The sequence below is a fragment of the Prionailurus viverrinus genome, chromosome D3, assembly GCF_022837055.1.
Source record: "Prionailurus viverrinus isolate Anna chromosome D3, UM_Priviv_1.0, whole genome shotgun sequence".
Classification (NCBI taxonomy): Eukaryota; Metazoa; Chordata; class Mammalia; order Carnivora; family Felidae; genus Prionailurus; species Prionailurus viverrinus.
Genome location: NC_062572.1, coordinates 25,599,405 through 25,627,208, shown reverse-complemented (window position 1 = coordinate 25,627,208; position 27,804 = coordinate 25,599,405). Strand labels below are relative to the sequence as shown.

At 43.3% G+C, this 27,804-nt stretch overlaps 1 protein-coding gene across 6 annotated transcripts in view; it reads right to left on the bottom strand.

The window, feature by feature from the left end:
* The window catches only part of TTC28 (tetratricopeptide repeat domain 28), a 635,539-nt gene that overhangs the window by 78,101 nt on the left and 529,634 nt on the right, over positions 1-27,804 (bottom strand). For all 6 annotated transcript variants that reach the window (XM_047827138.1, XM_047827139.1, XM_047827140.1 and 3 more), the window contains 2 exons: positions 27,057-27,275; positions 24,922-25,087 (listed from right to left, as the gene is read on the bottom strand). In XM_047827138.1, coding sequence (XP_047683094.1) covers positions 24,922-25,087; positions 27,057-27,275 — 385 coding nt within the window. The remainder of the gene's footprint in view (positions 1-24,921; positions 25,088-27,056; positions 27,276-27,804) is intronic.

The following is a 27,804-nucleotide window of genomic DNA, read 5'->3' as shown; positions in this document are numbered from 1 at the left end:
GCTTAACTGACTGAGCCACACAGTCACCCCTGCTCTTTATAGAATTTTTGATTGACAGTTTCTTCCTTCAACATTTTAAAGACATCATTCCAAAGCTTTCCGCCCGCCATTCTTTCTAATTAGAAATTCATGTCACTTGAATCACTGTTCCCTTCTGAGTAATGTTGATATTCTCTGGCTGCTTTCAGAATTTTCTCTATCTTATTCACAAAAGTTTGGCTTACGATGTACCAAAGCATGGCTTTTTAAAATTTATTTTGCTTGGGGTTCTCTGAGATTCTTGAATTTTTAAATGTATGCCTTTCACTAGATTTGGGAATGTTTTGATCATCTTCAAATATTTTCCCTACTTCATACTCTCATTCTCCTTTTTTTTCTTGAACTCTGATTACATGCATGTGAGATCTTTTGATATTGTCCCACAGATTTATAAGGCTCTTTTCTTTTCTTTCCCTCTAATCTTTTTATCTCTTCTAAAATTAGATATTTCCCATTGGTCTATCTGCAAGTTTACTCTTTCCTGTGCCAGTCCCATTCTGTTGTTAAGCTCATCCAGTGAATTTTTAATTTTAGATATTATTATTTTTCAGTTTTAAAATTTCCACAGTGTTCTTTTTCAAAGTTTCTAGTTGTCTGTTGAATTGTATTTTATATGTTTCATTACTTTATGTATATTTGAAATATACCTGATAACATATTTTTATGTATTTTATATATTTATATGTTATTCTGTCTTATATTTTCATTCGTTGTGAGTTATAAATGCTTTGAAATCCCAAATTCCAACAGTTGTATCATCTCAAGGTTGGCTATCAGTTGACTGTCTTTTCTCTTAGAATTGAGTCCCCTTTTCCTGCTTCTTTAAACATCAACTAATTTTTCAATGTATCCAGGACATTGTGAAAGTTAAGATGTGAATTCTGTTACTTTCCTCTAAAGAGTATTGATCTTGTTGTTGTTGTTGTTAAGTAGGCACTTGATGGGATTCAGATGGAAAAATCTGTCTCTTGTGTACCAATTCAAATCTCAGTTTTGTTCTATCTTTAGCCAGAATCTGTCCCAAGCATTTGCAGTTCAGGGGTCGGCCAGACATGTGGGCAGAGTTTCTACGCAGGCTGTAGTGGCCCTGAATACTGTCATCTTACTCTTCAGACCGGAAGGCTGCAGTGTTCTGTCGAAGCTTTAAATGCCACATGTGGCTGCTGAGGGTGGTCTGACCTTAGGCTAAAAGCCACAAAAATGGCAAACGCCCTCCGTGCCATTTCTCTCTTCCGTGTTTTGACGCCCGTCCGGAATCTGCTTGCATGTGTTCACTCTCTAGTACCTTCAGGTAGGTGGTTTCGCCTCCCCGCCTAAGATCTTAGTTGTCACCTGTGGGAGGACTGTCCTGGAAGGAACTTCTTTTGCCCCGGAGATACCGGAAGTGGAACCATTACGACGCGTCCCCGCACAATGTGCAGTGGTGCACTTCCGCCCTTGACCTAGCTGCTCTGCCGGCACGGAGGCCCAGCTTGATTTCAACTCCCCGGTGACATAAACAACGCATTCCGGTGCCTTTCCACCACGCGTGTCTGTGGCAGCAAGGCATCTGAGTGAAGATTCCACCCCAAACAAAAGCAAAGAGCCGGCACGCGAGGAGGCAGAGTAAGTGCTGAAATGAGTCACCACAGCCTTGTCATCAGGGGAGCGGCAGGAGGGCTGCGGTTTAGGAGAGTCCTTGTCCCTGCAGGGGGGTTGTTGTCCTGGACAGCACAGAGACCGGGGCCCACGAATCTGTCCGGTGTCGTTTTTGAGCTCAGCTGTGACGGGGTATGAACCAGGAGAAGCGTGGTGGGCAGGGCCAGGGGTAGATGTAGAACTGACAGGGGCGGACTGCTGTTTCTGTGGAAGAGGGACGGGTGCACTACTGATGGGCGCTTGAAATTTAGTTTGCGAGGCTGCCCCTCAGAAGCGCCAAGATGAGGGAGTGGAAGGAATGTAGTAGAGCTCCGTGTCTGTGGTTTGGTATCTTGGGAGGCTGATGGTATCACTGACACCACAGATGGGGAGAGAGAATGACTTCAGGCTGGGAAGGAGTCTCCAAACAACCTCCCGGGCCTGACTTCAAACCTCTCTGATTCCATGTTTCCGAGTGTGGTTTTATGATCCCGTTATTTATGTTCTCAAGCTTATTTGTGTTACTTCTAGGCCTTCATCTTGATGGTAACAGCCTGAAACCAGGAAGTAAGCTTTTACTTCTTTAATATTCGATGGTATTTTTTTTTTTTTTTGGTATTTATTTTTTAATGTTTATTTGTTTTTGAGAGAGAGAGAGACAGAGCACGAGCGGGGGAGGGGCAGAGACAGAGACACAGATTCGGAAGCAGGCTCCAGGCTCTGAGCTGTCAGCACAGAACCCGCCGTGGGACTCAAACTCACAAGTCGTGAGATCATGACCTGAGCCACCCAGGTGCCCCTATATTCTATGATAATTTTAACAGAGTTCAACACTGGAGTTTTTGTCATCTTTTTAATAACTACTAATAATCAAGACTTGTACCTCTCTGTTGGATCTTTAAATAAATAAAGTATCTCTGTCACAGGGATAATAACCATTTCTGCTCTGGCCACCCAATCTAGGAGGCAACACTGCGTGGCAGAAATAGGCATAGATATGGATTTGAATTCCAGCTCTACCACTTTCAAGTTGTATAACCACTGGCAGTTTACTTCATCGCTCCGTGCCTTAGTTTCCTCAACTGTAAAATGGGTTAATACCATCCAGCTGACAAGGCTGTGCGGCATCAAATGACATTTGTAAAGCACCTGGCACAATGCCTAGAACAGAGAAGGGCTGAGGTTGGTTATAATGAGATATTTTTCTTGGGGTGGGTTGTTAACGACCCCTCACAGTACTGCTTCTTCCAATATTTTATTGCAGGTGAGAAACAAACGTATTTCTAAAATCAGAACAGAGTCCATTTACAACTCTAAGTGTGTGGTCATGGAGAAGAATCCCCCTCACATCAGACCTGCATCACTGGACAGAAGTATGAACTCAAGGGGGAACAATTGAGCATCTCTGGTCTCATGCTGCCACTGATTAGCCGTAAGACATAATGAAAGGCACTTACTTTCTCTTCACCTCAGTTTTATGAGCTGTAAAATGAAGATAATAATACCTGCTCTTACCTATTTTCTAGATTGTAATAAGGGTAGAACGAGACATGGAATAAATATGTTATGGCTATAAAATATCAGGTAAAATCAATGTTTTATTGTTAAACAGGCCTGATTCCCCCCCCCCCAAATAACTTCAAACTTTTAACATCAGCTCCGAGTTGAGAAGTAAGGTTGCAAAATAGGTTTACTGCACGTATTGTCAAATACTATGGCTGCCATCCAGAAGCAAGGAGACAGACGAATCAAGAGTGGGTGGGTGGGACACCTGGGTGACTGAGTCGGTTAAGTGTCTGACTTTGGCTCAGGTCATGATCTCACACTCCGTGAGTTCAAGCCCTGCTTCGGGCTCTGTGCTGATGGCTCAGAGCCCGGAGCCTGCTTCAGATTCTGTGTCTCCCTTTCTTTCTGCACCTCTCCTGCTCACACTCTGTCTCTCTCTCTCTCTCTCTCTCTCAAAAATAAATAAGCATTGAAAAAAAAAAGAGTGAATGGCTGAGATTTCTTGTCTGGAAAGGTACCGAGGAAACTGTAACACTGGCAACTCCAAGAAGGAGAATTAGGTGGTAAGAAAAAGAGATGAGAGGGAGGTCGTTCACCATTTTCCCTTTGGAACGCTTGAATTTTGTACCATGTGTGCATACAACTTCTTCAAAACCGAAAATAAAAATGTAAATAATGAGTGAATAGGAGATGAATGTTATGAGAGCTATCAGGCATCAATGCATCATTTTGATACATTATAGTCAGGAATGTGTGGCCTTCCTTATCACATCCAGAAACCAACGGTGCCTCCAGAATTCTGGCCAGGCCACCCTCTTGCATAGAGTCTTGGCAGCAGCCGCTAAACCTCACGAGGCCAGCCAGGCTGAACTCTTACCACGCAAGGGTATTTCCTTTCAGTGATTATGGACACACGTTCTCTTCCCAGAGTGGCACATGCAAGGGTCATTATGCTTCCCACCAAGATGAGATTCTTCCAAAGAAGGAAGTGGAAACCCATGGATGCAGAAGAAAGTACTGGTTATTCTGCCACAGTTCATGATCTACATACTTAGCCCTCGGTTCTTTCTCCACTGACTTGGTGTGTGCTCTGAGGTCACTGAGAACCTTTAACCTAAGTTAGCGGACATTCTTTCCAGACTGCGCTGCCATAATGACATCATTATTCTTTATAAAATGATCGGGCCAACAAGCGTCAGGCATGCTGTGATCATTTTTCATTTAAGAAAACACCCTATAAGGCCATAATAATTTAAGAAAACATGTTTTCTATGGCTAAACTGAGGGCCCGTGAGCTTCTTTGACAGCTCTGCAGCTGTAATATTTTAGGACAGCTCACATATTACTCCTCCTCTGCCCTGCAGAAAAAGGAGACCATTTCTTCCTACTGTTTTCTTTTTTATTCTTTACTGACACCATGACGAAAGTATTCAATTTTAATTCTCTTTTTTTAATATGAAATTTATTGTCAAATTGGTTTCCATACAATACCCAGTGGTCATCCCAACAGATGCCCTCTTCAATGCCCATCACCCACCCTCCCCTCCCTCCCATCCCCCATCAACGCTCAGTTTATTCTCAGTTTTTAAGAGTCTCTTATGGTTTGGCTCCCTCCCTCTCTAACTTTTTTGTTTTTTTCCTTCCCCTCCCCCATGGTCTTCTGTTAAGTTTCTCAGGATCCACATAAGAGTGAAAACATATGGTATCTGTCTTTCTCTCTATGACTTATTTCACTTAGCAGAACACTCTCCAGTTCCATCCACGTTGCTACAAAGGGCCATATTTCATTCTTACTCATTGCCAAGTAGTATTCCATTGTGTATATAAACCACAATTTCTTTATCCACTCATCAGTTGATGGACATTTAGGCTCTTTCCATAATCTGGCTATTGTTGAACGTGCTGATATAAACTTTAGGGTACAAGTGCCCGTATGCATCAGCACTCCTGTATTCCTAGCAGTGCTATTGCTGGGTCATAGGGTAGATCTATTTTTAATTTTTTGTGTAAATAGGCTAGAAAGAGACTTTGGTACCATTTCAGATGGTAGGCTGTCTCTGAGTCAGGCCCTGGTTGTGGCTGGTGGTTTGAAAGAGAAGAGGTTTTGAGGGCGCCTGGGTGGCTCAGTCGGTTGAGTGTCTAACTTCGGCTCAGGTCGTGATCTCATGGTTCGTGGGTTCGAGCCTTGTGTTGGGCTCACAGAGCCTGCTTTGGGTTCTCTGTCTCCCTCTCTCTCTTTGCCCCTCCCCCTCTTGTGCTCTGTCTCAAAAATAAATAAACATTAAAAAAAGATTGGGAAAAAAAATAAAGCAAAGGGGTTTTGGTTTGCACTATGCATGGCTAAAACCTTGCTGGTCCCCCTGAATATTTATCCTGGATAGGTAATTTTCCACCAACACAAAGACATTACTTAGGAAAGGTACATATTTTATGCATGACTTACTCTTAGAGCATTTGCTAGACCAACTTAGAATATTATTTCCTGGTTTCCTCTAAAACTAGAAAGTGAACCTTCCCCCATTGGCATGCACAGTATTTCTTGCTTGAAGGCTCAACATGACTTTTAACTGTCCAGCAGGTTTTTAAAATGGTTCTCTTCTTTTCCTTAAAATAATACACAATGTAAAATATTTAACCCAAGAGCCTCAGACAGAAAGGGCAAAATGATCTTGAGATCTCACTGGACAATTTGGACCACAGGTTTTTCTCAGATGCAAACATCTGGCCCCTGGCTACAGGGAGAGCCACCCTGACCCCCACCCCCCTCCGCCTGCGTCCATGGCCACATAACATCTGGCTCCTTTGCACCTGTAATAACAGGGTATTTGGGTCAACGTTCTTCCGATACTTTATATTTTGACTGTGTTGCCGTCCCCACATCTCCTTAAGTGTGGCAGCTCTCCGTCCCTTGCCTCAGCTCATGCTGTGCCCTCCACCTGGATTTCATGCTGCTTTGTTGGCAAGCAAAAACCTGCTGCATCTCGCTTTCAGCTCAAGCAGCACCTCCTCCAGGAAGCCTCTTCTGACTGAGCTCTCCCTGAGGCACAAGTGGCTTCTCTGACCTCTGTGTGTCTCTCCCAATTTTCTCATAATTATTGACAACTACAGTAATTGGCAATTACATGTAGGCTTATGTGCCCAACTCTACTGTACTGCTTTTTGGCATTATTGTTTTATAGTTGCAAAAACTCCACGAGATTGAATGTTTGCCAAAGGTCATGCAGCTAGTAAGCAGCAGAGTCAGGATTGGGTATGTTTGTGTATTGTTTCTCTCCTATTAGATGGAGAACACTGGGCACCTACCTGGGTGGCTCAGTCGGTTAAGCCGAAACTATTGGTTTCGAAACTGCAATAATCTTGCAGTTTTGTGAGTTCGAGCCCCACGTCAGGCTCTGCAGTGGCAGCATGGAGCCTGCTTGGGATTCTCTCTCTCCCTCTCTCTCTGCTCCTCCCCTACTTGCACCCTGTCTCTCTCAAAATAAATAAATAAATAAACAAATTTTTAAAAAAGGTGGAGAGCACCTTGCAGCAGGAAATCTATTGATTTCATCCCTGTAATCCCAATATCCAACAGAGGACCAGGAAGACTGTATGCATTTGACAAATGTTTGCTGAATGGATGTCTCACGAATTAGGTTTCTCACAAATAAAACTGATGGCAATGTGTCTTCTAATATGAAATACTAAAAATTCCAGCTTCTAGAAAAGATTTGGAAATTTAGGGAGCAGGTAAACTTGGTGCCCATTGTAAGATGAATGCTGGCCCTTTGTGAAACTTATACCTGTGCTTCTGGATGTCTCTATTCATGACACCACAAACCTGCTGGTCTGTCTCCTCAAGGTCAGGGAATAAGTCTTTTCCTTTGAACTCTCGAGCCCCAGCACAGTGAGTGGCATTATGGGGATAGTCAGCAAATAGCTGCTGGATGAATAAACGGGTAAAAGATTTCAAGCTTTATTTGGACGCAAGGCTAACTTACTTGGAAAGATGCTTCTAAAATTGTCCACGATATCTTTATTCCAAACACTTCCCAGCTGTTCTTGCCCCCAGAGTTGCATCACACTAAGTGACTCTTTATTTACTTCTTCTTTTCTATCTTTTTCTTATGCAGCTTCAGATGCATCTTGGAACCCATATGCCCAAGCTATGTAGAACGAGACCAGTCTACTCATACACTATTGACTTAAATTGAGCTCATCTTAAAGCGTAGTGTTACACAGGAAACAATTCAGAACTTCATTATCTCAGCTCAAATTCCACTTCTATAAATACTGTTACAAACTCCAGGCAAACTCACATGTCTCAAACATAGGAAAAGCTCTATTACAGTCAAAGATTTTGCACAGGCCTTGGCAAATCTAACAAGAGCTTATCCACAATAAATACTTGCCTCCTGAGAGAGACAAATGGCTTGACGGAAAGAGCTGCAGACTGGAGGCTGGGGGCCTGAGTTCAAGTTCTGACTTTATTCTTTAGCTGTGTGACCCCGGATGTGCCCTTGTCTCGAAAGGAGTCATCCTACCGATCTCAAAGGGCTACTGTAAAGATAAACCAAGGTACTATATATGAAGATGCCTGGCAGACATTCTAGAAAGTACCACGTACACAACAGGTGGTGCTGTTATTGTTAGAGCTGATACCTCACTCCACTCTGAGCTCCCAGATGCTTGCTTCTCTCCTCTTCTAGTCCCCACGGGCAAAGGGCTTAAGCCTCTGAAGTCTCTACTTCTTTAAAATTGCGTCTCTCTTTCAAATAAAGTCAAATATACAACAGATCCAAGTCTGTTTCAAGGTTGAGCTAAAATCACCAAGGCAATTATTTAGGGAGAGTTCAGGGAATTGTATGTAAGATTAAACGATCACTTTAATGTTTGAACAGAAAATACGTAACTTCTCAAGGACTGTTGAATTATTTCTTTCATGATATGTCTTGATATGGACTATTTTCATTTCAAGAAGTATCTAGGGTAATGAAGGATTTCTTTTTTGAAAATATTCTTCAAGTCAAAGGACTTTTATTTCTCAATGAGAAACCAGTCTCCTTGCTCTCAAATTCACCATAGTAAGATTATTTAAATGATGTGTTTGACTGCACTGGAACAGAATGTTTTTCTACTTTTTCATCTTGTATATTTTCCCACATTTTTCTTCCTTCCATTTTACTGCTGAGGCCAGTGAGACTAGAGAATACCCAGTTTTGGAGACTCAATGGAAGTTTTCAGAAGGGGAGGAGAAAAGTTGACCAAAATCTCCACAGGGACAGCAAAAGTCTGCAAAGGCAGTGAATGAGTCATTTTCTGTAGGTCTTTTTCTCATCCTCAAACAAAATCATTTGAAGACGGAATTCTAGAGTCCCAGGAGGCATGCTGGCACTCTTTGTTTATGAGAAGCCCTTTCTAAAGCCCACCCTTGAATTCCAGGTCTGGCATTTAACTAGCTATGAACCCTTGACAATTCATTGAGTTGGCTCCAAGTTTCAGCTACGTAACATGGGGACCACAATCACAGCCTCAGAGGATATTAAAAACATCTATGAGTTTGTACACCTGTGTCTGACATGTGGAAAATGGCCACCTGAGGCCATTTCCCTCTTCTTTGCAACCTGAGAGGTCCTCATGGGGAGGACCATTAACTTGGCATGACAGAGCACCCACCAAGGCATGTTATGCATCTTGGTTTATTAATATTATTTAATAGTGTAAGATGAAATGAAAGCTGTATCCATCTAGTGGAAAATCCTATCTACCACGGGAAAATGACTTGTATTTTACAGACTCCGGATTCTTTTGCCTGTTTGACTCATTTTCGAAGACAAGTTAGACAAATAGCTTTTCTTCCTCCTTGCAACTTTCTTCCAACGATAACTCTAAGTTCAGCCATTTCCAACATTCAAAAATGCTGTAATCCAAAGCCCTTACCCACTATAAACTATGCTGAGTTTTTATCTCTGGGGCTTAAAACTCAACACTGAACCAAAGTAGGAGGAAGGAGACAACAGAAATACAACAGAACTTTAGTTTATGCTTGATTGAAAGAAAGTTTGTACAGACAGACAGACACACACACACACATACGCATACACTCTTCTTATACTTTTTCATTTTGTTGTGGTGTTAGCCCAGTTTGCTCATTCTGTACCCTTCTTTGGAAATGGTTTTTCTCATACATTGCCAGACCAATTCTAGCATTGATCAGAAATGTTCTAGTTTTATTTATCCAAAGGATACAAAAATGCTGATTCAAAGGGGCACATGCATCCCAATGTTTATAACAGCAGCACTATCAATAATAGCCAAATTACGGAAAGAGCCCAAATGTCCATTGATTGACAAATAGATAAAGAAGATGTAGCACACACACACACACACACACACACACACACACACACACACACACTGGAATATTACTCGGTGACCAAAAAGAATGAAATCTTGTCATTTCCAACAATGTGAATGGAACTAGAATGTATTAAGTGAAATAAGTCAGAGAAAGATAAATATCATATGATTTCATACATATGTGGAATTTAAGAAACAAAACAGATGAATATAGGGGAAGGGAAGGAAAAATAAGAGAGAGGGATGCAAACCATAAGAGACTCCTAAATACAGAGAAAAATGGAGGGTTGCTGGAGAGGTGTTGGACAGGGGGATAGGCTAAATGGATGATGGTGCATTAAAGAGGGTACTTGTTCGGATGAGCACTGGGTGCTATATGTAAGTGATGAATCACTAAATTCTACTCCTGAAATCATTATTACACAGTATCTTAACTAACCTGGATTTAAATAAAATTTAAAAATTAAAAAAAAGAAACCTTCCTAGCTTCAGCTTTCATGTAATTATGAATAAGCCATGTTTATATGGAAAAATGAAAAGGGAGGCCCATTTCATTTAGTCATTCAGTGACTAATTCCCTGAGAGCCAGCTATGTTCCAGGTACTGTACTGACGATAAATTAGACCCAATCCCCACCCTCAATGGATCTCTAGTCCAGAAGGGGTGGGGGGAGACATTAGAAAATGAACCCTACATAATAAATAATACTGTGATGAGCGGCAGCCAAGAAGGAAACAGGGAAACCCAAAAACCCACAGCAGCAGAACTACCCGGACCTGACAAATAGCTTTTTCTGAAACAACCCCACAGAGACGTTCTACGTTCTCAACAGAACACAAGGGATGCATGTGGCACCCAAAGCATCATTAAGGAACAAGCCCAAAAGAAGAGATGGTTTGCAGTGGATACCTACAGGAAAGGAAATCAATGTCAGGTACCACTTGGTTTTTCCATTTCATCTTCACAAGAAAGGCTGTTTGCAACCTTGAGGTGATAATCGATATGTGATGTATACCGTTTCAACCTGGTCGGTTCTAATTAATAAATGTATATGGGGGCACCTGGGTGGCTCAGTCGGTTGAGCATCCAACTTCAGCTCATGATCTCAGAGTTCGTGAGTTCGAGCCCCACATTGGCCTCTGTGCTGACAGCTCAGAACCCGGAGCCTGCCTCAGATTCTATATCTCCCTCTCTCTCTGACCCTCCCCCGCTCATGTTCTCTCTCTCTCTCTCTCTCCAAAATAAATAAACATTAAAAAAATAAAATAAATGTATATGGTAACTTAGAGTAAGATCTGAAAGTTATCCCATGCCTGTATCCTTTCATGGACAGGATATGTTAATCCGACCTCTGGTTTTAGATGGAGGCATCCACTGTTGCTTGGCCCACCTGTGACATTAAGGGTGAGGACACAGAAAACGGACTGCAGCCCATATCAGCAACATGCTCGAGGGGGACCTGCGTGATGAGGCAGGGGAGGGCAATGAGTGTGGGACAGCTCTGAGCCAAGTCCTGAGATGGGAAGGTACTCGAGTCCTTCCTGAAAGCAGGAAGCTTTTGTGAGGGCTGCCAGAAAAATGAAGTGTTCTCTCCTGATGTTTCTAATTAGCAGTGAGATGAGCGGCATGCGCAGGAATAAAGAAAAAGACAAGTTTATGATGATAACTTTGTCTCCATCAGACGGTACGTTTTTGGAAGTGACAGATCCTTAAATCAATTCTGCTTCTCCCTGCTTATTAGCACTGACTCCTCACTGCATTAGCATAACTCTATCAAAAGCCAGGAAAGAACATCTCATTACTTCTGAAGCCTTAACGAGTTTAATGGGTTCCAGTGAATCCAAAGAGTTTCATGTGCTGGCCTACGGGTCGAGTTGTGTAATGTGGATGTTAGTTCGAGGTCTGCCTTAACTACCAGATCTGGGGAAGTCCACCTCTTCGAGTGTCTGGGATAATACCCTGCTTTCATGCTACTGTGCAGGGGTGGGAGTGGGAAAGAAAAGGCCAGATGCTAACTCTGAAACATGCGTTAGCGCTTGTGTCATGCTTTGCTACACGGATGATGACACACCAAGCATACATTAATGATGCTCTATCGACCACGTGTCAGGAGCGGGTGTCTTCCCACTTTGGAGGTGCCCCCCGCAGTTCGTTCTTGCCCTCTTTCTATTACCCACTCATCCGGTGAACCTTCCTGGAGGCCTCTTAGGTAATAGGCACTGCTAAGAGCTAGCAATGTAGAGATAAGACGTGAGTACATGGCATTCACGGACCCTCCTCGTTGGCAGACTGAGCTGATTTATACAATTGAATTCCAGTTAACCAACAGGGATACATCAGAGTTCTATGCACTGTGTGCCCAGACTTTTCTAAATCCTGGATGGGAGGTAGAAAGAGGGGAGGGGCAGGGTGGGTGAGCTCCACAGCAGCACCCCCTACTTTGTCTTATCTCCTTGGTACCTCCCCGCATTTTGGCTTCTATCCACCTGTGTATGTAATTCCCGCCTTCAGAAAAAGCAACGCCCTGGGAGAAAACCCCAGGGGATCCTAAGCTGGCAGAATCAGAAAGCAAATGTGTAGTCACGGGGACTACATGCACGGTGTGGAGGTGGTTGGGGGAAGAACTGGCCCCTATTCGAACAGAGAGTTCACACCAGAAGATAGAGGGGGATAGGCTGTACAGGACAATGGAGCCGGAGGACCAGCTTTATCTGAAGGTACTCCCTGGCCACCACCATGCTCTGTGGGCTGTGCTGTATGCAGAAGTGCTCGGATGACAGAGGAGCTTCCACAGAAGTGCTCAGATAGCAAAGGGCCAGGAGCACTGAAGAAGGGGACAGAAAGGCCAGGCTGGTCATGGGGGGCATGCATGCCGTAGTAAGAGCCTGGCCCAGAGCAGGAGAGAAGAGAGCAATGGGCAGGATCAAATGGAGTTTAGTGACTGATTACAGAAACAGCAACAGAGGAAAGGGAAACTTCAGAACAAATGATTCAAAGCCCTCAAAACTAAAGAACTTGGGGAGGAAAGATGGAGCCTTTAAAACAAATGGGAAAAATTGGGACTAACAGTGACAGACGGGGGAGCTGCCTGAGAAAAGGTATGATTTTGCATGTGCTGAGCTACAGGTGAATTCCAGGGGGAAGGTCAAGCCTAGAAACCACAGGAAACACGGGGCCAGGGATGTAGATGTGTGTCCTTGCGGAAGATTATGTTTCCAAGGGCAAGCCCAAAGGCGAGTGAGAAGAAGATGGAAAACCATCGAAGGAGATGAAGATGTGCTTGCAAAACCTCACCCGCCTGTGTGTGTGCTGTGTTGAGGGGAGAGAGATACAAGCAGAAAAAGGGTCAACAATCAGATGCCGAAGGGACCCAAAGCATGAGGCCTGAACAAGGATCATCCTTTTTTTTTTTTAAGTTTATTTATTTATTTTGAGAGAAAGCACAAGTGGGGGAGGGGCAGAGAGGGAAGGAGAGAGAGAACGAGCGGGGGAGGGGCAGAAAGAGAGAGAGAGACTCTGAAGTAGTTTCCGCACCATCAGCACAGAGCCCGATGTGGGGCTCGAACTCACAAACCATGAGATCGTGACCAGAGCCGAAGTCGGACGCTCAACTGACCGAGCCATCCAGGCGCCCCAGCAAGGATCATCCTTATCTCTCTCCAGGTCTCTATGGGTCGGGGACAGTGGGAGACAGTGTTACTGTTGAGCTCATATTCACTCTGTGGGAGAGAGATACTTCCTGCCTCACTGATGTCCGGCTTAATAAGTGATTTGCTTTAGCCAATGGAACATGAGTGGATGAGAGGTGAGCAGGGCTTTAAAAGTGTCTGTTTTCCTTGGTCCTTTATAATCCTGATTTCTGCTATGAGGAGAGTCTTATCTAGTCACCACTGGTCACAGAAAGATGAGACACAAGGACCTAAGCCCAACAGGCAGCCTAAGGAGAACCAGCCCAGGTGATCTGCAGCCCCAGAGCAAGAAATACATGTTTGTGGTTAGAAGTCTCTAAAATCTTCAAGTGTTCATGACACTACTGGAGGCAAACCTCATTGTGTGGAGCACAATGTGAGCTGTGGGCCTGACACAGTAAAATGCACTCTTTTAAGGATGGCACTCCTCCAGGGCCTCCTTACCACTATGCTCAAATCATAAAAGTACAAACAGGATGAAAAACAATGCCTATTTTAGCCAGTTCAAAGACGAAACTTGGTGGCTATACTGGGGTCATTTTCCCAAAGCAAGATAAGTCAAGAGTTATATATTAAATGTCTTAAATATCGATTGTTAGATAAAGCTGCACAGAATCAATCAGAAAGAAAAGGCCAGGGAATTTCACTGGGGCTAAGGGCAGGATACACAGAGTCGGGGATATTGAGATTTGATTAGTTCAAAGAATTTTTACAAAATTGGTCATGGCAACAGCCAGCCAACAGTGGAAGTGAAACTGAGAAGGAAGAACTGAATGTCTTGATTGGTCAATAGATTTGCCCCACCCTTTAGGGCCAATGAACAAAGCTTTGGGGCGATGAACAAAGGATCCGAGACAAGAGACAAAAGAAGAAATGTATGGGGTTGCCTGGGTGGCTTGGTCGGTTGGGCATCCAGCTCTTGATTTTGGCTCAGGTCATGATCTCCCAGTTCATGAGTTCGAGCCCCTTATTGGGCTGAGCACTGACAACACCGAGCCTGCTTGGGATTCTCTTCCTCTCCCCCTCTCTGCCTCTCTCTCCCCCAGAATAACTAAATAAACTTAAAAAAAAAAATGTCTGGGGTAATAGTGTCCCTGCAAGTTCTTCACGGCATCTATCAAATGCCCCCCCCCACCCCCAACTGTGGCCTGGGTGCAGAAATGTCAGCTTCTGGCCCAGGAAAACCCAGGCCGTTCATGATTCCAGGCCTCGCATGGGCTGAATGACAGGCATGTAACACTTTCCCCTGCATCACTGCTGTCTGCTTTTTGTCTTTAGGCTGATTCTACCATTTGCCAGATCATCCCCGCCACGGATAATGGGAAACTCGGCAATTTCAAGAATTTTGCTTTTTAAAAAAGTTCATCAAAAATGTGAAAGGGGGGGCGCCTGGGTGGCGCAGTCGGTTAAGCGTCCGACTTCAGCCAGGTCACGATCTCGCGGTCCGTGAGTTAGAGCCCCGCGTCAGGCTCTGGGCTGGTGGTTCAGAGCCTGGAGCCTGTTTCCGATTCTGTGTCTCCCTCTCTCTCTGCACCTCCCCTGTTCATGCTCTGTCTCTCTCTGTCCCAAAAATAAATAAAAACGTTGAAAAAAAAATTAAAAAAAAAAATGTGAAAGGGGATTCAATTTAGCTATGTCAGAGGTCAGATGAGAAGACCAACTACACTTACCCTTCTTGGTAAGCTGCTGACACACTAAGAAGCTTTATCGAATGAAAGTTTCTTTTAAAAAAATTTTTTTTAAAAATATTCATTTATTTTTGAAAGAGAGACAGAACATGAGCGGGGGAGGGGCAGAGAGAGAGGGAGACACAGAATCCGAAGCAGGCTCCAGGCTTTGAGCTGTCAGCAAAGAGCCTGACGCGGGGCTTGAAGCCACAGACCGCAAGATCATGACCTGAGCCAAAGTCAGACGTGCACGTAGGTGCCCCTCGAATGAAGTTTCTGAGCTTATTTTGTATTCAGCCTTTTGGGAAGAAGCTAAATTCGGGAAATCAGGGGGCCAAGACCAGAGTCTATAGTGTGCTCCACTCATTTCTGCAGCTGTGTCTCTTCAGTGATGTAATCCCTAACCTGGCATCATCTTTTTTTTTTTTCCCCCTCAAACACATATAGTGAGCCCGAGTGAGTCACCTGATGGATAAAGCCTGCCTTCTGGAACCCAGCCATGTCCCAAGAAGACAGGACACAAGAGACCCAGACAGGTAGACCCACCCAACAGAAAAGGAGCCCAACTTCAGATCCTGCAACAAAGAGGTGAGCCTCAGGAGGCAGCAGCTGAGTGACTGTGATGTGGGAGACAATGCTGCAGCACAGGACAGGTGAACCTCCTCTTGCAAATCGCCATTCATCATCAGGAGGCATTGGGCCTCTGTGCCCTCACCTGGGGAGGCATTCCCTTGCTCACAGTGACTATTCTCCCCTCACTCCTCGGGGCCCAGCTCAGATGTCACCTCTCTGGAGGCCTCTTGAACCACTGCCTTACCTCCAAATAGCCAGAGTGAGGTGCAGCCTTCTTTGTTTAGACCTTTACCATAACATTTTGCACGTGGTGGATTAATAATTTACACATTTGTTGCATGTTTCACACTGTGAGCTACTGCAAGGCCAAGAATTCCAGCTATTATTCATGCATGTATCTCCAGGCTCAGAACCAGCTCTGGCACAGATTGACTACATGCTCATAAAACATTTTCAAAATGGTACTACCCTAATTTAGAATGAAATTGGAAACTCTTTGTTTTAAGAAACAAAATAAATGCCCCCCAATTATTATATCCACTCTAACCTCACCTAATTCTGGAAACGATTTGGGATAAGAAAAAAAATATTTGATTAAAAAAAAATTTTTTTTAATGTTTTATTTATTTTTGAGACAGAGCATGAGCAGGGGAGGGGCAGAGAAAGAGGGCGACACAGAATCGGAAGCAGGCTCCAGGCTCTGAGCTGTCAGCACAGAGCCCAACACGGGGCTCGAACTCACGAATTGTGAGATCATGACCTGAGCCAAAGTCGGATACTCTACCGACTGAGCCACCCAGGTGCCCCAATATTTGATTTTTAAAAGAAAAACTTACTAGGTTGGATTAACTGGAAGGTCAGCCTTGATTAGCAAAAAGCCAGAGTTAGAAAATATTATAAAAATAATTTTAAACTTTCAAATACCAACTGTAACTTAAAATAAGCCAACAGTATAACATTGGCAGTCTTGGGTACTTGCTTAAAAGAACAGATACAAATAATTTAAATCAGTCTGTCAATTGTCTATTTACATGGATTAAATATGTCCTAGTTGCAATCTGGCTTTTGCAATTTGTTTAAGAAACCTGCCTTTTTTTTTTTTTTTTTCCTTTTTATTTTCTGGGGGTTGGGAGAATCTCTTTGGGATTGGATTCATCATAATCTTTGATTGATCCATGCATGGCCTGCTTTCATCGACTTACTCAGTAATTTTTAATAACTTAATAAGTGCTCACAAAACCACTATGCAAAACAAAAGCCAGAGAATAACACATATCTTATCTGTTACCTCCCATGGAGCCCATGCCCTGCCTGCGGAGCCCGAGGAAAATTCCATCACAAATCCCATGGTCATGGTCCCCTGCCTGTCCTTTCTATACAAGTTTTATTGCATCTAACTGTATTCCTAAAAGCATGTTTTTATTTTAGTTGTTTTAACTCTATTAAGAGGACAGCAACGGGGCGCCTGGGTGGCTCAGTCGGTTGAGCGTCCGACTTCGCTCAGGTCACGATCTCACGGTCCGTGAGTTCGAGCCCCGCGTCAGGCTCTGTGCTGACAGCTCAGAGCCTGGAGCCTGCTTCAGATTCTGTGTCTCCCTCTCTCTCTGGCCCTCCCCCCGTTCATGCTCTGTCTCTCTCTGTCTCAAAAATAAATAAATGTTTAAAAAAATTTTTTTTAAAAGAGGACAGCAAGCCATAGGTCATATTTGGGGATCTGCCTTTTTTCACCTATTATTCTATTTCTAAGATGTAGCTGCAAGTTTGGGTTGACCGATGCTCATCTCTTTGCTACTTAACATTCCATTTTGGGACTATTATTCATCCACTCTCTCACTGTTGGCATGTGAGTTGCCAGTATTTTGCTGTTGTTTACAGCACAGTTCTAAAAATTCTTGCTCATGTACAACAGTGTCTCTTGGATGTTATGCCTACGGTGTATACCTGGGTCAAAGGCTGTGTAAATGCTCAGCGCTCAAAGGTAATGCCAAGCTGTGTTCTGATGCAGTTGTTCCTGTTTATTCTCCACCAGCCGCATATGAGGTATCGCATGGACCCACATCAACACTTGTCAGACCTAACCACTGCCACTTGTTACCAGTCTAGAACTAACTGAAGGCATCAGCATTTACAAAATGGCACAACCTAAATTAATCCATAAAGTCAGAAAATGTACTGGATTATAAAAGTAACTTGCTGTAAAAAATTTAGAAATATGGAAAAGCACTGAAAGAAACAAAAATAACAGCTATAATTTATCAAGGTTTAATATTCATTACCAGGAAGGAATATTTCCCCTATTATGAGTGCAGTCTATAATCACAATTTATTTAAAATCCCTTGGGAGCACTCCTTCCAGACCTACTAGTCTTCTCGCCGGTCAGCTTAGTGACGCCAAAGTGCCACTGCCCTGTCCCAGGTGCCAGGCAAACAGCAAGACTCTGGCTAAATATCAGAATTAAAAACTGAAGATGTGTTTTGAAATTCATAACATCTCCCTTATGGGAGGTTCATGTTCTGTGCAGTGGCTTCAATCTATGCCTCTTTTGATCTGGGAGGAAGGAAGGGACTGGAATTCTTATTAAACACTTAATAAAAGCGGTTCTTTTATTTTAAATCCATTTTCAGAAACTCCTTTGTAGCACTGTACTTCCTTTCAGCAGCAAGATGCCATTAAGGAAAGCAAAAACGGTCTGCAGAATAACAAGGACACCACAGCCAGGCTGTGGGTAATTGAATGAAGGTGTTCCCCAAGGCACGGAGACTCAATTTCTAGGGGCACAGTGTATTTTACATCCACTAGAAAGAGAGAATCAGTAAATCAGCCCAGCAGGGACAGAGAATCTGCTCACAGCACATCTTCTGGTGACCGGAACTCAAATTTATGGACATCTCACTATGGGCCAGGCAGTGTGTTAGCAGCGCGTGTTCAGAGAGGACACAGCACCTGCTTTCCATGGTAGCACCGTCTTCCCGGGGAAGACACACGAGTCAGGTGATTAGGAAGCAAGGAAGAACGAAGTAAGTGCTATTATTAGGCACCACTGAGGGGGAGCAAAAACCAGATTTGGACCTGGGGCTCTGGGTTGTCCTGATAGAAACGGTGTGATTGAACAGGGCTCTAATGGGTGATCAGAATTATCTGTAGGAAAGGTAAGGCAGGGGCGCCTGGGTGGCACAGTCGGTTAAGCGTCCGACTTCAGCCAGGTCACGATCTCGCGGTCCGTGAGTTCGAGCCCCGCGTCGGGCTCTGGGCTGACGGCTCAGAGCCTGGAGCCTGTTTCCGATTCTGTGTCTCCCTCTCCCTCTGCCCCTCCCCCGTTCATGCTCTGTCTCTCTCTGTCCCAAAAATAAATAAACGTTGGAAAGGTAAGGCAATTCTGGCAGCAGGGAGAAGGACTCAATTCATTCACAGAGTCAGCTGGTTGCTCACTTAATAAGCATATACAATGTCACAGGACTGCCCCAGGCCCTGAGTATGCAGAGGTGAATGAAATCAACATGGAAACTTCTAAAGTTACCACTGAAGCAGGAGTTGGAAGGCTGAGAGGGAACCAGCCATGCCAACAGCAGTAGGAAGAAATTTAGAGAAGGAAGGGCATGAGCATAACCTTAAGGTAGGAAAGCCCTTGGAAGAGCTTGAAAGGGGAGGGGCATAAAGGGGGGCACACAGGGACATGTCAAGCTGAAGGAGTAGAGATGCCATTCAAAGGGCAGAGGCCAGGTCACCTTGGCTTGCAGGCCGCCAACAAGGAATGTGAAGTCTAAAAACCCTCAGAACCTTTGAAGGGGATTAATTGTGTTTGGGGTACTTTGTGATGGGGAGGACAAGGAAGCACAGTCCCAAATCCATCTATGAAGGGTCACTCTGGCTGAAGGGGACTGGGAGGCAGAGAGAGGGGACAGCAGCGGTGGTTCAGGATAGAGACAATGGGGAGCTGCACTATACTTATCATGGTGGGAACAGAGTAGACAGATTCACATGTATCTTTCACGCCTTTGCTTCCATACTATTTTTCCACAGTGGCCGCAGCATTTTACATTCCTACCAACAGAACACAAGAGTTCTGATGTCTTCACATCTTTGCCAACACTTGTTATTTTCTGACTTTTTGATAGTGGCCATCTTAACGAGTGTGAGGGGACAACTCATCGTGATTTTTTTTTTTTTAATTTTGAAAAGGAGAGAATCTTCTTATGTAGGCTCCACGCTCAGCACAGAGCCCAATTGCAGGGCTGAATCTCACAACCCTGGGATCATGACCTGAGCTGAAATCAAGAGTTGGATGCTCAACCCACTAAGCCACCCAGGTGCCCCTCTCCTTGTGGTTTTGATTTGCATTTTCCTGATGATTAGTGATGTTGAGCATCTTCTCCTGTGCTTGTTGGCCATCTGTTAATCTTCTCTGGAGAATGTCTATGCAAGTCCTTTGCCCATTTTTGAGTCAGATTGTTTGTTTTTGTTGTTAGGTTGTAAGAGTTCTTTATATACTCTAAGTATTAACCTCTTATCAGACATGGTTTGAAAATATTTTCTCCCATTCCACAGGTTGCCTTTGCACTCTGTCGATTGCTTCCTTTGTTGTGCAGAAGTCTAAATTTCATGTCGCTCCACTTGTGTAATTTTGCTTTTGTTACCTGTACTTCGGGTGTCATAGCCAGGCAACTGTTGCCCAGTCCAATGCCACGAAGCTTTTCCTAGGAGTTTTACGCTGTCATGTCTTATGTTTTAGGTTTTTAACTCACTTTGAGTTAACTTTCAAATATGGTGTACAACAAGGGTCCGACTTCATTCTTTGGCATGTGGCTATCTAGTCTTCCCAGCACCATTTGTCAAAGAGACTGTCCTTCTCCCTAATGTGTAGCGTTGGCACTCTTGTCAAAGATCACTTGACCTGTATGTCGGGGTTTCATTCTGGGCTATGTTATTCCATTAGCCTGTGTGTCTTTGTCTTTATGCCAGTACCTCACCGTTTTGACTACTGCAACTTTGTGATGTTCTGAAATCAGGAAGTTTGTGGCCTTTGGCTTTGTTTTGCTTCTTCAACATCACTTCGGCTTTTTTTGGTCCTTTGAGATTCCAAATGAATTTAGGGTTTTTTTTTTTTTCTATTTTTGCAAAAAAAAAAATGCCATCAGAATTTTGATAAGGATTACAATGAATCTGTAGATTGCTTTGGGTAGTATGGACATTTTAATAACATCAGTTCTTCCAACCCATGAATATGGCATGTCTTTCCATTCACTTGTGTCTTCTTTAATTTCTTTCAGCAATATTTTGCAGTTTTCAGTATGTAAGTCTTTCACCTCTTGAGTTAAACTTATTCCTAAGTATTTCATTCCTTTTGATGCTATCATACATGGGATTGTCTTCTTAATTTCCTTCTAAAATTATGCATTGTTAGTATATAGAATGCAACTGATTTTTGAGTGTTGATTTTGTATCTTACAACTCTGCTGAATATGTTTATTAGTTCTTTTTCTTATAAGTTTATTTATTTATTTTTGAGAGAGAGAGAGAGAGAGAGAGCGAGAGAGAGAGCGAGAGAGCACACATTTGCAAGCAGGGGAGGAGCAGAGAGAAGCAGGCTCCATGCTGTCAGTGCAGAGCCCGATGTGGAGCTCGATCCCATGAACAGTGAGATCATGACCTGGGCTGAAATCAAAATCTGGATGCTCAACTGAGTGACCCACCCAGGCACCCCTGTTTATTTGTTCTAATGGGGTTTTTTTGGTATAATCTTTAGGGTTTTCTACATATAATATCATGTCATCTTTGACCAGGCATCATTTTACTTCTTCCTTTGCAATTTGGAGGACTTTATTTCTTTTTCTTGCCTAATTACTGTGGTTTGTACTTCCAGTACTATGTTGAATAGAACTGGCAAGAGAGGGCACTCTCGCCTTGTTCCTGATCTTACAGGGAAAGCTTTTAGTTTTTACCACTGAGTATGATACTAGCTGCAAGCTTTTCATACGTGGACTCTATTATGTTGAGGTAATTTCCTTCTTTTTCTAGTTTGTTGAGTGTTCCCCACCATACCCCCCCCCCATTATGGAAAGACGTTAAATTGTGTCAAATGTCTTTTCTGCAACTATTGAGATGGTCATGTGGTTTTTGTTCTTCATTCTGTTGATGTGGTATGTATTACAATGACTGAGTTAGGAGAGAAATGGAGAAACTCAAGAGTTGGGATTTGGATATTTTAGATGAGAGACACCCAGAAGATACCCATGCAGGGATGTTTAGTGAGCAGCTGCACTTACAGATTCAGTGGTTAAAGATGCCTGAGTTAGAGTGAAGGGGGAGAAGGCACAGGGTACATTCAGAGGACAGAGAAAAAGGTATCGTAGCTGGAACATGGTGTTCACCAAGAGACAAGATGGAAAATAAACCCAGAATGCCTTCCTAGAGCTAGATCATGGTGCCAGGCTTCAAAACTTGGATTTTATTCTCTGTAAACCTATTACAGAAAGGTTTCCTTTTTCCCCCTCTTTGAGTGATAGAACTGCTTATTCGTGGCTATTTATTCCTAATATAAAAAGTAATATATGCCCATTGTGACAAAACTGAAAATAAGGAAAAGTATAAAGAATAAAATACTAAGCATCTATAATTCTACCATCCACCTATAATTACCACTAACACTATAGTCTGTTTCCCTCCAAGGATTTTTTTCTTACTTTTCATACCCATAATTTACATATATTACAAAATTTAAGTTATATTATATATAATAAATCTATATCCTATTTTTTCATATAATATTTTGTCACAAACATATGGCTATGTCATTAAAAATTCTCTGTGAACATAATTTAATTACAGTGTAATATTATATTAATGTATGTAAAATAATTTGACCTTCAATTATTGTGGACATTCAGGTTTTTAAAATTTTCTATAATATACAGACCTATTACAAATATTCCTATGTACACTTCTTTACTCCATTTCCAAAATGAGAATTATGGGGTCACAGCATTAACATTTTAAAGATTTTTGATACTACTGGCAAATTATTTTTAGAAAGGCTAGAACACTTTATATCCCTACTGTATAGACTGCTCATTCACTGCATCTTTATTACTATTAAGCATTACTACTTTAAAAATATTTAACAATTCAATAGATGAAAAATAATTTGTCATTGAAATTTTCATACTGTTTTCATGAAACTGTGAGGCAGAAACCAGACTCTCACAAAACTCCATTCTAGTAAATTCAAATCATGCTACTGAACTGTTCAATTTTGAGTTTGAGCTCACAAAATATGAACACATTTCTAGTAAGACTAGTCCAAAGCAGCAGAAAAGACCTTACTTCTGGCAGTCTAAACTGGGTATCGAAGCTACCAAGGACAGCCCAACAAAGTCATGCTAAGCATCAAGCCACCTGACCTAGAGATCCCCAAAGACTCATCCCAACTTGTCTGTACAGAGCAGAGGAAAAGATTAACATGGGGAATATAAGCCAGTTACGGTCCCTCCACTCTCCCATTGATGAAGAATTGAACTATAACCCAAAAGCCATTTTTTTCAATTCAAAAGTCACCTGGAAGCAAAATTACTCAACCTCTAGTATCATATAAAAGAACAGCTTGGACACAAGTGTTTGGAGTTAAACGTGGTACCCAATGGGAGGTGGGAGTAGGCATTGGGAAGAGTCCAAGGGTAGTCCCCTTCCTCCTTATGATGAATATTAATCTAGACTGGGATCAAGTAAAATCTATATTTTCACACAGGCTCAGCCCCATCATGGTTGGTTTGGACTGAGCTGACCCAGGTGTGGCCACGATGGTGCCACATGGTACAAAGCAGGTATTCCAATAGTTGTGGAAGGGGGTGGGAGGTGGCAGGACTGCAGGTCTACTATGGGAACAGACTTCCAATGGAACTTCAAGTCCCTTAGCCACGATTCTCTTTTTGACAGTGAAACAAATGGGCGCTGCCGAAATCTGCTCTCCTTTCTCTCCCTCATTTTGTGTTTCCACCACTGGCCAACCATCCTCTTTAATACTTGCTTGGGATGTGCAATACCTTAGGTCAGGTTACGGTGGAATCAGACTGGCTGATGTGCCTTTCTGTCTGCTGAAGCAGCTTTGCACAGCCCTAGACTAACCTATTTTATGGTCATGTATCATTAAATTTCAGAGAACAGCCTTACTTCCAAGTTCTTGGGATTACCACACTGTCAAGGCCCTGTAATCACCACACTACTACCCAGGGTTAAGGAAAGGGATGCCCCAGGATGCACCACAGCCTTAGAAGAAATAAGACAACACTGTGTGCATGTGGCTGAAGCCTGTTCATACTTTATGCACACAGAAGCTGGAGATGACATTCTTACATGCTTCGGCTATTTTCTCAAAATATGATATTAATTTTGATAATTAAAAACAGAACAAGCAGTGGCCTGGGAGTCTGGGTGAGATCTCTGTTGTTGCGATCCTGGCTTTGACACTAACTTGGCTGTCAGCAGTCTTATTCCATGCTGGCTTCTGTTAAATAAAGGAGTTCAGCTAGAAGACCCTCCAGCACCTTCCACACTTGACATGACATTATCCAAGTGCATCTAAGAACTCGTCTCCAACTTCACAAATATCTCAAAGATCAATCCAGCTGCTGGCATTGACCAACACACACTCGGGAGTCTGGGATAAGCGTCTCTAAAGAATTATGGGGATATCTTAGGATTTCCATGATTTCGCAACTGAAATCACTCAAGAGACAAGCAGATGTCCTGGGGACCTGACACCAGCTAACACAGCAGATTCTCTGACATATGGACCTTCTCGACACTTGTTAAGCACAGGATAGACTGGGACGCCAGGAAATTCTGCTACCACCCAGCTCTACGGTACCCTCTTCTTTTTATTTTCCCCAGGAGCAGGGTGCTTGTAGAAGTGATTTTCCATATGTAAAATAGTCGATCATGATAAAATGTTTCCATAAGCATACAGCTTTTATAATCTCTGCAAAAAGCACTTCCCTTCTCTGTTCTCCATACTAGGAGTTCAACTTCCTTCACCTCATCCCCACAGCACACAGATTTGTGCATAGATCCTGTCACTAGTGTCAAATTACTTTCCCAGACAGGCGTTCAGCTACAACAAACAAACTCATTATTAATCGGTTTATAACCCCCAAATCATCTCAGTTTTAATTAGCTGGGATGTTAAATTCGAAGTCCTGTGTATGTTTAAACATTCTACAAACTCTCCTTAGAAAATGGGCATCTCCGATGAGGCCTTTCCCTGTCTGAAAGGAAATTACCAGAAAGAATAAAGACAGCCCACAAAGGGGTTTGCACTCCAGAGACACATATTTGTTTCTCCTGCAGCAACTGTGAATAGACTAAGCACAAAAGTGCAAATTCCAAAAGATTTCTTCCATTTAGCTGGAACAGGCTGTTTACAAAAGAAAGAAAGAAAAAAAACCAACGACCCTAGGATTGTATCTGAAGAAGGGGATAGGGACGCTGTACCACTTGCCTTGAGTAGTAAGACTCCACCCCCAGGGCTTCCCGCACACTGGCGATGTGCTGCTCCAGGGCCGAGCTCGTGGCTGTTGGAAGGGCCGCGCTACTGGCAGTCTGGAAGTCGCCGGAGTTTTCCGCTGTGTTATCACCCAGGTAGTGTTCGTGAAACTTCAGAATTCCTGAAACAAGACAGGCACAGCCAACATTATGCACGATTGGGGTCTCAGGAGGGAGAGGTGGAGGGTGGGGCACAGCCTTCTCTGGCAAGCATGCCATCCAAAGCAATCAAGAAAGAAATCCTTCACAAAGAAATGTGAAGAAATCCTGAAATCCGAGGTCACGAGAGAGCTTTCCCAAATTTGGTCAGTACCCCCTTCTACAGCTTCCGCCATCAAATTTGGTGCTTGAAACCAGGGAATTCAACATAAGGCTTCTGCTTTTGAAGATATACTCAGAAGCTCATGGAATGGTGACTTCATACGTCTTTTGAAATAGCGGCTTCTCAGAAGCACCAAATAGGGAAGGTTTTCTTTCTCGAATAGTGCATGAACATGCCAAGGTATATTCTCCCCAGAAGCTGAAATCCTGAACACAAATACAACTAGCCAAGTGGAAACTGTGTTACTCAAAGACCTTTCATTTCACAAAAGCACGGCAAAATAAATGTGTAGTACAAAGGCCAGATAAAAAATGTTTCCAGCCATTTTTAAATAAGACTAACTGGTCAACCATCATTAATGGATTAAAGGAGCAAAAAATTATGGCTGCATGAAACTGAAGCAATCCATAGTGGTTTTCTGGCAATAAACACAGGACATATTCTCAAATGGTAATGAGGTGTGTCAGCCCCGGAAAATGCTGGTCCTCTCTGATTGGATTAGAGCCCCAGTGAAAGCTTCAGAGTCTCATTAAGAGCAAAGAGGAAGGGAAAGAGAAACAATAGGAGCCTCATTATACATGGCTCATTATTACAGAGATTTGGATATACCACCTGTCAAATCATGTCCCCAAAACATAACAATGACAGAGAGAAAGAGCTTGATGCCTCCATCACCAGCCGTGTCTTCCGAGGTATCGGTGTCCCTCTGAGGGGGCTGGGATACACAGGGATCCATTCCATTGTAGCTGACACTCACCAAGTCACCATGAACATCACAACTAAAACCTTCAGCATAGAAAGGTCAGAATGTTCTTTATGGAAAGCCCATAAAAAAACATGGGATTAAGGGGAAAAGATTATAAAAAATAAGGCTGAGGCACAGAATGTATGGGCAGGAGTGCTCAGAAGCCAAGAGGCATCTGAGAGTTGTCATTTAGCTAATCGTCTCTGTTTTTTTGTTTTTTTTTTTTTAAATCAAAGGGATAGAAACACAATCAAGAAAATCTTGTCAATTCTCTCTGGCAGTTGAACTTTTTGAAACTGGCTTACAGATAGTCAAGAAGCCCATTCTTCAAGGTTCCCAATTATAAGATCCACTTCCCCAGTCAATAAACTCTAATTGGATCTGGTGTCTCCAACGTGGTAAAGCCATCAGCATTTTATTATGCAAAAAATATGGCCCTAACAGCTAATTAGTGGTTCTGTATTTAGTGAAACTGTTTCAGCCTGAACATTTAATGCCGATTTAATCAAAGGGGGTTTTTACTTCTAAAATAGATTTACAACAGAACTGGTTAAAATGGGTTCTGCTAAACTCAGAAATTCCAAGCATAAGACTTCATTTATATACTGTGACAAGAGTTGCCATTCTCATTTTAGTCTGTTTACCATGACAAAGGGTCACAATTATTAAATCATATCTAGAAAGAACTCGTTAGGACTTACAGTCAGCGCTTTATTAGCTAATGAACAACAGCTGCCTAAAAATAGGGCTGCTGGTGAAATTACTCCTCCTGCTCTTCGTGTTCCTTGATAAATGCTTCCACATTCACCAGCGAGGAGCAGCGATTTCTTGGGGGAATGGGAAAGCTGGGCTGTCTTATTAATTGACCACCCCGCCATGGAATATCCGCCGTGGCTGAGGTTTTGCTGAAAGCCGACGTCAGCTCCTTAGTCTGATCTATGGTAATGCACCTCTTCCACCTCTATTGCTAAGACTTTCGCAGTCTAGGGTCTTAATTGCCGGTTCCCACAGAAAGAGATCTTACCTGCCCCAGGAGCAAGCAGCCAGCTATACAGGTAGCCAGCGGCCAGGGAATAGTAAAGCACTAGGGCCCTCTGGCCATTAACCATCTCTAAGATCTGATCAATGGTGACTGGGGAGTACGGGTCGGAGTCCTGCTGTCCTGTCTGTCGTTCTACCAGAAGATCGGCAAATGCCCTCGTCCGTCCTCTTTCTGCCACAGCCAGGGCTTCATCATGATGGCCTAGGACACAAAAGTCATAAGGTGAGGAATCCCTGGAGAGTGTGTTTGTCCACTGAGGGCCATCGGCCACAGAGGCCCTGGGCAGAAACCTCACTGTCTCTGCATCCCTATGTGGGGCCCAGTCTCAGTTTCAAACCCAACCCCCTGCCTCAGATGCTAAGTACAGTGCCTATTCTAAAACCCCAGTTTCAGGGGCACCTGGGTGGCTCAGTCTGTTGAGCGTCTGACTTCGGCTCAGGTCATGATCTCCTGGTTCATGAGTTCAAGCCCTGCATCGGGCTCTCTACTGACACCCCAAGCCCATTTCATATCCCCTGTCCCCCTCTTTCTCTGCCTCTCCCCTGCTTATGCATGCTCTCTCTCTCTCAAAAATAAATAAACATTAAGAAGAAAAAAATAAAACCCCACACTTTCAGATTCCACACCACCCTAAGCCACTTTCCCCCCATCCGCAGCCATACCCCAAGAGAGTCAACTTTGTTCAGAGGATGGTCCTCAGCCCCGCTCGTTCTCCAACCCACAGCCTGAG